General features: G+C 45.4%; 3 protein-coding genes across 4 annotated transcripts; 1 reads left to right on the top strand and 2 right to left on the bottom strand.

The window, feature by feature from the left end:
• Positions 1-5,029: 5,029 nt before the first annotated feature.
• On the bottom strand, positions 5,030-6,170 carry LOC108026540 (TM2 domain-containing protein CG10795). The gene is made up of 2 exons (XM_017097488.3): positions 5,691-6,170; positions 5,030-5,637 (listed from the first exon to the last, which is right to left on the bottom strand). The coding sequence occupies exons 1-2, from the start codon at positions 5,963-5,965 to the stop codon at positions 5,361-5,363; spliced, it is 552 nt and encodes a 183-aa protein (XP_016952977.1). The 5' UTR covers positions 5,966-6,170; the 3' UTR covers positions 5,030-5,360.
• A 179-nt stretch (positions 6,171-6,349) lies between these two features.
• On the bottom strand, positions 6,350-8,129 carry LOC108026541 (selenocysteine-specific elongation factor). Of its 2 annotated transcripts, XM_050887575.1 has the most exons (3): positions 7,683-8,129; positions 6,876-7,629; positions 6,563-6,805 (listed from the first exon to the last, which is right to left on the bottom strand). In XM_050887575.1, the coding sequence occupies exons 1-3, from the start codon at positions 7,993-7,995 to the stop codon at positions 6,685-6,687; spliced, it is 1,188 nt and encodes a 395-aa protein (XP_050743532.1). In that variant the 5' UTR covers positions 7,996-8,129; the 3' UTR covers positions 6,563-6,684. The 2 variants fall into 2 exon arrangements, with proteins under 2 accessions (XP_016952978.2, XP_050743532.1); XM_017097489.3 differs by having other exon boundaries at positions 6,350-7,629; positions 7,683-8,127.
• Positions 8,130-8,149: 20 nt separating this feature from the next.
• On the top strand, positions 8,150-11,138 carry LOC108026915 (probable peroxisomal acyl-coenzyme A oxidase 1). The gene is made up of 8 exons (XM_017098125.3): positions 8,150-8,622; positions 8,713-8,875; positions 8,936-9,228; positions 9,290-9,695; positions 9,758-10,264; positions 10,325-10,430; positions 10,504-10,659; positions 10,721-11,138. Exons 1-8 carry the CDS (start codon positions 8,466-8,468, stop codon positions 10,979-10,981), a joined length of 2,049 nt encoding a protein of 682 aa, XP_016953614.1. The 5' UTR covers positions 8,150-8,465; the 3' UTR covers positions 10,982-11,138.
• Positions 11,139-11,236: the final 98 nt, after the last annotated feature.

Below are 11,236 nucleotides of genomic sequence, written 5' to 3' on the forward strand. Positions count from 1 at the left end.
TGGAGGCAGCGCAGCGGCAGAGCACTGGATTGGGGCTTCTTTTTGGGGGCTCGCACCGTGCTCCGATTTTCTGGCTGGAAGGGGGGGCAGTGCTTCGAAGGCTATTGAGGGGCTGGGGCGCAGACAAACGCCTGTCGCCTGGCGCTAATTAGCTGCACCGGAGAAAAAGGGGGGTGCCTCCATTGCTAAATCACTCATTTTTAAATGGGTTTTATTGCTTAGTTTTTAGACAATTACATTTAAAATAGGTAAGCTTTCAATTTTATTTAAAGTTAATAATCTTACAATTTAAATAATCTCTCCAAAAAAATGGCAATCTGCCGTAGTGCTTCTGATTGTTAATATTAGGAAACGAAAAAAAAAATATTTTTAGACTGATTTAAACATTTACAATCAATTAATTTAATTGTTTCAATTAATTTTTTAGTTTTAATTTTTTATATATTTTAAACACTGTGTACGATGCATTACATTTTATGAATTTAATAAATTCTTAATTTGTTCTAAACATGTAGTATGAAACCTTTTATTTAAGGAGCAGATATTTTACAATCCTTACTCGAAGATTAAATGGAACTATTAGGCTCGCCGAAAAAAAAGTCACAAACTCGGAAATATATATACATTCTCGATTAGGAATACTATCCAAGTGCGAAATTTTATTTAAACCAGCAAATATTTATTTTAATTTTTCTATAGTCGGTTAAAAATCATCAACTGTTATTAAGTATCATAGATTTTGTAGGCTATGGAGTGATAATTTTTCTTGCTAGATAAAAAGTAATTTGGTTAAGTGTGATCATTTATAATCAAATAAGTTTTACTTAATTACGTTAGATTTTATAATACACCTTTAAAATCACTCATTGGGAGATATATTTTTCCGTGTGTGACCATTTTGGCGGTGGGGTGCAGTCATATTCAAGTGACTTCAAAGGCGAAGCTCTCCAAATCTGCAATTGAAATCGAATTTCAATCTACATTCACACATTCCTCGGCGAAATGAACACCCCACCGAGGTGGCGAGGTGTTAACAAGGCGAACATGAGAAGAGCCCTCCGCATCAGCACACCTTAGCAGTGAGCGAGCAACTCAATTCAGTGCGATTCGGTTCGATTCGATTCGATTCCGGGAACTCTTGCCAATTAGAATTTGTCAACTGGCATTCCGCGCTGTCTGCCCCGACTTCTTTGTTTTGACAGCTCCGCGTGCCTGGGGACTCACAAAGGTATTTTCCCGTCTGATAGCAGCATTCCCTGGTCGTAGTATCGATTAGATTGTTTCGCACTCGAACCATGAATGAATTGGAGTTCAAATGTGGGCTGATTAGATCTGCGGGTGTCAGGCGAAATTGGCAGACTTTGGAATCGTTGAAAGTCAGCAGAACCTAACACCTAAGCCTCTGATATATGGCCAGTAGTTTTTATGATAATTTCACAACCCCAACTAATAGCAATGATTCACTTTTTAGTAATTAACGTCTAAAGTTTGAAGCCAGGCGTTTCCGTTTTTGATTAAGTGTGATAAAAAACAAGCAAACTAAGAATATACACATTCCTCGGGAAAGTTATTTTGTTTCGACTTCCGGGGGAAACTTTTCTTTACTCTATTTCTATAATTTAGATTAAGAAAATAAATTAGAATATTACTCATATCAGATTCACATGGTATCACCATCGTATTTCGGTTTCTGTGCCTCGCTCTAAAAGACTTGTAGGGTAATAAACGTGCGGCGAGAATGTAGTATTTCAAAAGAAATAAATACAAGACTTTTATAAAAACAATTAATATCCATACTATAAATTTTGCCACAAATCGGAAGCAATTTCTTTCCCACCGTGAACGAGTTTATTCGTTACAACCGCCAAAGCTGACGTGAGAGCGAGCTGCATTTGCAGTCCGAAAGGTGTCTTACGGCATTTGTCTCGAATGCGATAATAGCACTTAAAGCTCCCAAATGCATTCTGCAGATGAGACAGCGTACAAATGGTGCTGAGAGATCCGAGGCCCTGGGATAATTCACACTTAACCCGCGGCCAAATCAAACTGCCAGGCATTTGACATTTATGCGATGGCTTTTGCTTTTGCCTCTTTTTGGTTTTTGGAAAAGCTGCCGCGGCACGCTAGGAAAATGCCACAGAGTTGCAGCTGAGCTGGAGATGATTTATGCACTCATTGTATCTGTAGTTGTGGCTGGAAAATTGCACTTATCACGAACGAAACTCGGCTTGGATTATGGTTTGGCTTAAGATTTGCCTTTGGTTTCGGAGTGTGCACTGCGGAGGCTTAGAGTCAGAGTTTCCCAGGCCGCGGATTTTGTCACTAGAGGTTGCCCAGTCATTATTTATGAGGCGAGCGGTGCAGTATGCAGCCAGGTGGGAACCGTGACGCAGTCTGTAAAATTAAATAATTGCGTTTCATTAAAGGCCGCTCGCTATTTGCACGGGTACGAGTGTAGGTATAGGTTCAGGCATAGGTTCTTCCCCCCTGCAAACAAGCAAAGTGCAAAGCAATTTGGCATAAACGTCATTGGGTCGAGTGGGCGTTGGGCGGCAGTGGAAATCTGAGAATCCCGCCCCACAATTTTCCACGCCACTTGAGCGTAATTAAGCGTTGAGCTTCTAAGCTCTGGGCAAACAAGAAACTCGTCGAGCGTCTCCTCCTCGGGCCCACCCCCTTTCTGCCCCGATTATCCGCAGTCCATTCGCTATATATACGATTGCCGAGCAGTTTGCGCATCGAATCGATGCTATTTTGATACTGGCAAATATTTGCAATTGGCCAATATGTGACTCGGTCGCTACTGTGGTGGCTATTTCTGGAGGCTGCTCAGGTGGGGATAATCCCCATTTAAATAACCCCAGCTCGGCCGGAGTTGTGAAATAGTTTGCAGCCAGTCAGGGAGTCAACAGTCGGGGGGATCTGCTCGATCTGGGGACTCTGGGCATTTTCCATAAGGTTACCACGCGCACGACAAAAACCAACAGGCTGCTTACAAATAAGCTGCTCAAATTTCCCTAATGGCGCAGAGTTCATTTGCCCCGTGAAAAGCGATACGTACTCAGGGTCCGAAGCACTCGGAGATTGGCCCCAAGGAGCAAAAACAGGAGGGGAAGACCGCGGACAAAGATCAAGAGCTGCACAGGGAAAAATGCTATACTTATCTTAATCTAAGTTGGAATACTTTTTATCATAAAATAATTAAATATAGAAAATGTTTAAAAACATGTTTGAACTGCCAATTAAATAACTATTTAATAGAAATTGTATACACATTTATAGCTGATATTTATTTCTTAGTTATTAATATTTATTTTATTGATATCCTATAGGAGTAATTCAAACATTTACTTTTTTAGAAAAGGCTGGGGGAACTGGCTGTAAGCTATAGCCACAAAATTCTTTCATTGTAATAATTAAAAATGCATCATAATCAATATATAATTTAGTGGTAGTAAAGTATCGCAGCAGATCAAAGATAATAAAATGATCGGAACAATGTGTTATTAGCTATTGCTACTCTACAACCTCCCGGTTCAAGGCGATCTTATTTCTGACTGTGTGCTGCCCCTGCCTAGCCCCTTGATGTTTACACAGGCGGCACGACACTTACACTGTAATTAGGTGTATCCAGCGGATCCACTGCGACATACGAGTATCAACAACACATTGTCAACTTCTGGCCGGGCTAATTGAAAGCTCTTCTCCACATGTCCACTTGTCTATATAACAATAAAGTGGGCGGTGGGCGTGGAGGGGTCAAAGGGGGATGCAGGGGGCGTGGCAATTGTTTAGTATTACTTACCGTAGTCTGGGCCAACGCCCAACAATACCAACCCGTACACATTTGGATGAGCCTTGGGTGGCTCTAAAACTGTGTGGCAACAGTTCGGAGACGACTGGAAACTAGAAGGTGTGTTAATGCAACTTTCAGGATATATTATCGATATTCTTTCTTCATTTGTTCGTTTTGTACTTTGTTTTGTTCCTTGGACTCAAACGTAATCCTCAAATTACTACTACAAATGCTTTCATTAATCACTTTCAACCAAGCTATATTTAGTTGAAAGAAATTTGGTCATCACCTCAGATACTAGTTTAATTCAGATGTAAGAACGGTTTTGTTTAAATTCTTAAATTTCGATAAAAAAAAACAAAATTTTATAAGATAATAGTGGCTCTAAAACTGTAATATTGCGTAGACAAGAAAACGATTAATAAACTTCTGATCTTTCTATGAGTTGGTAAAAGAATCAATGCATTTTTTAATTTTGCTAATCTTTCTACCATAAATAAATTATATAACGGGATAATTTAGCTTGCAAAATACCAAATAAATGTTTTTAACAACTTTCATTTAAGAGCTATAAAGAATATATACGTCTACAGGACAATGATATCAAATAAATACTTTTAAAAATATAGTTAGTACGCAATGGAGCCAAAGAGAATGGTTGACCAAAACTAAAAAATGGCAGGCTGTAGGAGCACCAGTACCACCGACTAATCATGCCATTTGCATGCTATTCGCAACACTCACCCATTTCAAGATAAAACCCAACTTGAACTTAATTGAGAGCCTAATTAAAACGCATCGAATTACAGGCGACCCCGGCCATGCAATTAAAATCGAACAACTCGCCGGCTGATGCGTCGCCGCTGATAATTTCGGAAATGCCAATCAGATGAAAGGGCCAGCGGAGCAAATGTTTTCCGAACTGAACCGCTCCGATCCTCCGCCCCTCGGCCACCCCATCCCCATGCGATTGCCCGGTTTGTGCGTTCTCCGTCCATTCTCTCGGCGTCTGGGCGTTTCGCCGGTGAGTCAACAGCGTCAACAACGCGGGATGTCGCCGGTGTTGTGGTTCCTCTGTTCTGTTCTGTTCTTTTGTTGACCAATCTCTGTCACGCCGAAAATGTTCGCAAGATCAAAGTACAAGTGGGCCAATTATACTGCCAAGTAGTGCGATTGTTCGCCCGCCGAGTGACAAAGGCACTCCCGCTCGGATTTAAGGAGCAGACACGCAGACTCATTAAAATCGTTAGTTATATTGGCAAACAATTTGTCTATGCGGCCTATACAATTACACAGATGTAGAGTTGTATGAGGGACCATGTACATTGGTAACTAAGACTAAACAATGCAACTTAGGCTACGCAAAGGATGGGTGGCAACAATCTTTACACTTATCAACTAGGGTACGTAATGCACTAATCAGAGTCTCGATCTGAGCCCGAAACGGATCGAATCGGGTCGGACCCGCAGTCGTTGCTTAACGTTAGTGTCATAAGCCGTACTTAAGGTATAACAAGGACTTAACGTGATCTACTGTACACCAGGCGCTGTGCCGCCTTAACCATCACCAATCGTCCCTGGGCAGCCGGTAGGTGGTGTTGTCGCTGCGCACGATGTGGATTCCGGCTCCGTAGTAGGGTATCACATATGCGGAGCCATCCGCCGGGCCCACAACCTGCAGGGCAATAAGGACAATGTCGATTAGCTGGCCCAGGAACATGCCGCCCAGGGTGCAGAACTTGAGGAGGCCGATGCCCGGATAGCCCAGATAGAATCTGTCCACGCCGAACATGCCCAGGAACACGGAGAGCAGCAAAGTGGTGTCCAGGTGATAGCCGTTTCTGCGGATAAAGATTCATTAGATTGCGTAAACGAGGTGTTTAGCTTCACCCACGTCCACTTGCAGGGCACTTCCCGCGTGAAGGTGGCGTTGCCCGTCTCCGTGCAGTTGATCTCGTTGGCGGCTATGCACCAGACGCGGGCGCGGCCCTCCTTGGTGCATCCGGCCAGCTGCTGTGTCCGCGAATCGATCTGACCCCTCGCCGGATCCGGGCACATGAACTGGCCCATCATTTGCAGCTCGTTGCAGTCGACATTGATCTGATGGGTTCCCTTGGCGAAGAAGAGGAGCAGGAGCAGCAGCAGCGGCAGAAGATGCACTGGGAACATGGGTGGTGTGGTTTTGGCCTCTACGGTTGGCTGCGAGGTGGTGAGGTTTTAGCGGTGGCCCTTCGACACGGGATCTATTTGTATTCGTTTTCGATTCGATGTTTTGTTTATTGCAGTTCGCGGGGGCAGGCTCCAAAATTGTTGTTGTTTGGACTCATTGGCATTTCGGGATTTGGGCAGTGTGGTCGCACGCGGAGCGGCCAAAAATACCACCCTACTGATTAGCAAAAGTTTGTGCGCACTTTGTGTACTAAAAATATACCGCAAATGTTAAGTTACTAAGTAACAGTAAAATCTTTCTCTGCTACGAGTAGCATTAGAACCGATAACCGATTACCTTTTTGGCGGAATATTTAAAATAAAATACCAATCAAGGAAAATTGATCATTGAAACAGACCCGCCCGTTTATTAAACACATATTTCTTACAATTAAGTAACACCTGCACATTTTTAACATTGGTTATTGTTTCTGGCGATAGAGCCTCTGCAAAAGTTATTGCCACCTTGGATGTCTGGCCAAAAGTTCGATCAATCCGACCCTTTTCTCCGGAGGACAGCTCTATCATCTTACCAACGTACAGATCACGTTTGGCCTCCTTTTTGAATAGGTTCTGAACAATTACTTCATTAGCATTCACCACACGCTGAATGCTTCCCACTTTCTCATTCCGCTTGAAGACGCGTAGTTTTGGCAGCTCTTCCTGAATGTAGTTGGAGTTTAGGGTCTGCCAGGCGATGCGTCCCCAGAAGGCCAAACGGCAGCTGGTACTATGGGCATCCATGTCCAGTTTGGAGGCAATAAGTGTTGAATTTGGTGGCGCCAATACAGAAGTTTCGAACTGCAAGAGGGCGTATATGACATCGGAAGTTTGAGACTCTGCAGGCAGCACTTCGTCCACATACTCGTACTCTTTATCCAGTTGAAATCTAGGTGCTGCGCTATCCACATCCCGAAACAAAGTGACGTCGGCCATCACCGTGTCATGTCCCACGGATATGTGCAGCTTGCTCTTCGATTTTATTGCCTGTTTGTAGTAGCGAATGGGTTTGAGGTGCAGGCACACGGCGTAGATGGGTTTCAGGTAACCCGGTTGGGCGATGACGCCTCGTTCCAATAGCTTAGCATTAAACTGGGTCACACAAAGACCGATTCGGTCGCCCATGGATGCGATAGTCACATTCTGACGGAACATCTGCATGGACTTCACTTTCCTTTGCTCCCCGAGAGCTGGCAGCTCAACCACATCATTGACCTGAACCTTTCCCTGGAGCAGGGTACCCGTGCAAACGGTTCCCTGTCCCTTTATTCCGAAACAGTGGTCGACGTACATGAGCAGGGGGTCGTCTAAGTTTCTTTGCGGCTGGAAATAGGCTTCCTTCAGGCCGCTTAGTAACTCTGCGATGTGGATTCCTTCGAGAGCAGACACAGCATGGATCGGCACTTTACACCCAAAACTGGTGGCTGCCAAGGTCTTGGAGAGGCGCAAGCGGAGCTTCTCAAGCTTTGACTCTCTCTGGTCCTCTGGATAAAAATCTATTTTGTTGATTACCACAATCAGCTTTTTCTGTAGCAGTTCACCGATGATCAGACACTCCGCTGTCTGAGTTTGGATGCCTTTTTGAGCGTCCACCACGAGAAGCATAAGGTCTATGATCTGGGCACCTGCAGTTTTAGGATTATTAAATCTTGAAGAGTAAATAATTTCGTATTAGCACCTCCTATGATAGTGCGAATGAGACTTGCGTGGCCGGGGCAGTCTACAAAGGTAAACTGGAGTTGTTCATCCACCAGAAGTCCGCTGAAGCCCAGATCCAAAGTTATTCCTCGCTCCACGGACTGGGGATTCTTGTCAAAGGCGGCCGTGCTGGCGACTGAACTCAAGGCCTTGGCCAATGTGGTCTTTCCGCTGTCCACATGTCCGAGCAGGCCAATATTAAAGTTTATGGGCATGGTCAGAACTACAAGCAACATGCGCAAATAAAAATCAAAACAATTGAGGTGGTAGACCTTCGATAGGCAGAGGCTCATTAACAGAGCAGTACATTGCAGTACAAACTAACAGCGCTGTTATTTTACAGCAAAGGTGCTCTAAAGGTGTCTATCGATTTACCCTGCTAGCACGATCATGATCTAAAACTTGTTATCTGCTTACTAATGCAAGTGCTTACATCTGGGGGCCATATAAAAACAAACACAGTTTATAAATGTTAGCCCCTTATCGCGGTGATGCGGCACTTAAAACCAAACACTCGATTAATTTTTCCCCTAGGACCGAGCGGACGATTACTTGTATAAAGGTTGCACCGCGCAAAACGCACTCGAAGAACTCTCGAAGGCACTCAAACTGAACCTGAGGCACTCGGATCGCATCGAAAGAGCGAAGTTTAAAAGTTTAATGACCGTTTTCACTTTTATTCACTGAGAACGGCGGTTCGGAGCTCAGTAAGCCACCGATAGTCTCAGCGCACAGTTCGCGGAGCTCTCCAAATCTCGTAGCCATGGCCAGTTCGACGTCCGTAATCCCGAACTCCGTAATCCCCACAACCGTAAATCCCGATATTCAGAAGGAACGCGATGCAGCGACGTTCAACAGCGAAGAATTCGCCGCCTGGTGGTCCGGAGGCGAGGAGATTCTAAAGTTCAACAGGGGCGTTCGTAAGTCCATAACTCTAATCACCGCTCTAATCAGTTGAGACAAACAAAGCGAGGTCATGCTGACTTTGCTGTTTTTCCTCTTTCAACTAGGTGACTATATGCAAAAGGATGTGGATGTTCTAGAGATGCTGCAGCTGCAGAACAAATCGCACGAGGAGATCATCGAGTTCTCCACGCGGGGAGCCATTGAGGCGGCCAAGAAGCTGCGCCGCCTGCAGGAGGAGCGTAATCCTGGCGGAGACGACTACTGGCCGTGGGTGTTCCTTTGATGTCCATCTCTACTGCTCCGTTCTCAAATACCTCTTTCTTCTAGGAAACTATACGACCATCAAGTTATGTGGGGTCTTGTTCCCGGAGGCAATCCCTTCGGCGTTATGTACGTGATGCTGGTGAAAGCTCTAGAGGCTCAGTGCACTCCGGAACAGTACGAGGATTTCGGCAAGCGGCTGGAACGCTTCGAGATCTGCGGCACCTATGCCCAAACGGAACTGGGCCATGGAACCTATCTGCGCGGCCTCGAAACCCGGGCTGATTTCGACCCCAAAACAGATGAATTTGTGCTTAACACCCCCAAGATCTCCTCCTACAAGTTTTGGCCGGGAGGCTGTAAGTGTTTCTTACTACTCCTGATGCGCTCAAATAACTTATCTTATCTCTACAATATCAGTGGGTCATAGTTCTAGCTACTGCCTGGTGATGGCCCAGCTGTATATCGACAACAAGTCCAAGGGTCCGCACATGTTCTTCATCCAGGTGCGCGATGAGGAAACCCACGAGCCCCTGCCTGGCGTCCACATCGGTGACATTGGCAAGAAGATGGGCTTCATTGGGGTGAACAATGGCTTCCTGGGCCTGAAGAACGTGAGGATACCTCGCACCCGCATGCTGATGCGACATGCCAAGGTCAACGCCGACGGATCCTACGTTAGCAGTCCTACCAACGTACTCACCTACTTTGCCATGGTGCGCACGCGCTGCGTGATCGTTAAGAATAATGCCTTGATGTTGGCGGCAGCTTCCACCATTGCCACCAGGTACTCGGCTGTGCGACGCCAGAGCCCCATCAATCCGGAGTGAGTTACATATGAGCACAGGAGATATATTTCAGATTAAATAACGCCTTGGCTAATTTCAGGGAACCCGAGCCCCAGATCATCGATCACGTTACGCAGCAAATGAAGCTCTTCCCAGAGATAGCCACCAGCTTGGCCTACCGGCTGGCCAGCGATTACCTTTGGAACCTGTACGATGTGACCCTTGAGGACATAGAAAACGGGCAGTACGAGCGCCTGCCGGAGCTGCATTCCCTGTCGTGCGCCTTGAAAGTCACCTGCTCTACGGACTCCACCGCAGGCGTGGAGCGATTGCGGCTGGCCTGTGGCGGTCACGGATACCTCACCTCATCCAATATGAGCAACATTTACGTCAATGCCACCGCAGCCTGCACATATGAGGGAGAGAACACAGTACTGCTCCTGCAGATCGGTCGCTTCTTGATGAAAACTTGGCGAGCGGCGCTGAGTGGAGCTCCGTTGCCGCCCACAGTTCGCTACCTGGCTGAGGCTCAAAAGAATCCGGAGTTCGGTCGCTGGACCGGTAGTTGGGAGAACATGGTGAAGGCCATGCAGTACGCAGCAGCCAAGTCAGTAAAAAACCCTGTCATATTTCATTTAAATCTTTGTTAACTCCTTTTTGCTTACAGTAAGACCCGCTTGGCTTTCAAGAGCCTGACCAACCGTCTCTCTAGGGGCGAGACCGAGGGGAATGCGGCGAATCACACGGGCATTGAGCTCACCCAGGCGGCAGAGGTTAGTCGGCAATAATGACTTGAACTTTGTCCCACACAGTTCCGAAATTCTTAATTTCTTGTTTGCCCTTCAGCTTCATGGACGTGCCTTCGTTTTTGGTAGTTTTACGGAGGGAGTGACAGGTCCCAGTTCTAAGACTCGCTCAGCTGCATTTAACCAAGTCCTGGAAAACCTTTTGGAACTCTACCTGGTCAAGGAGACTCTTAATCAAATGAGCCACCTGCTTCGGGTTAGTTTGAGCCTATAAATAATTATGTTAAATGTTAAATTAATTTGATCCTACTTTTCAGTTTATTGAGTTGACCGATACGGATTTATCCCGGCTACAGGATCGTTTGGAAACTGCTCTCACCAAACTGCGACCCAATGCTGTGGCCATTGTGGATGGTTTTGACTTCAGTGATCTTCAACTGAACTCCACTCTGGGCTCGTATGATGGCAATGCTCATGAACGCATCTTCGATGCGGCCCTTAAAAACCCAGTGAATCAGAGATCAGTACCAAAGTACTTCCATGAGCTCCTGAAGCCCTTCATGAAGTCCAATATCTAGTCCCTACCACAGGGTTTTATTAAATTTGTAACCCATTATTTAGTGCCAAGCTCTATTTGATGTATATACCCATTATGTATTGGTGATTTGTGTGATCATAACCAGTTTTGTTATTATTTTTGTAAATACCTCTCTTAAATATTATGTTGTCAACAAATACCGCTCTTTTACTGATAGTAGTCATGATTATTCACTCTTGGCTAAGTTGTGTCGATCAGCTTTCTCTCTTGAAAAAGCACTTTCTGCACTTTGCCC

This window comes from Drosophila biarmipes, chromosome 2R, assembly GCF_025231255.1.
Source record: "Drosophila biarmipes strain raj3 chromosome 2R, RU_DBia_V1.1, whole genome shotgun sequence".
Lineage (NCBI taxonomy): Eukaryota > Metazoa > Arthropoda > Insecta > Diptera > Drosophilidae > Drosophila > Drosophila biarmipes.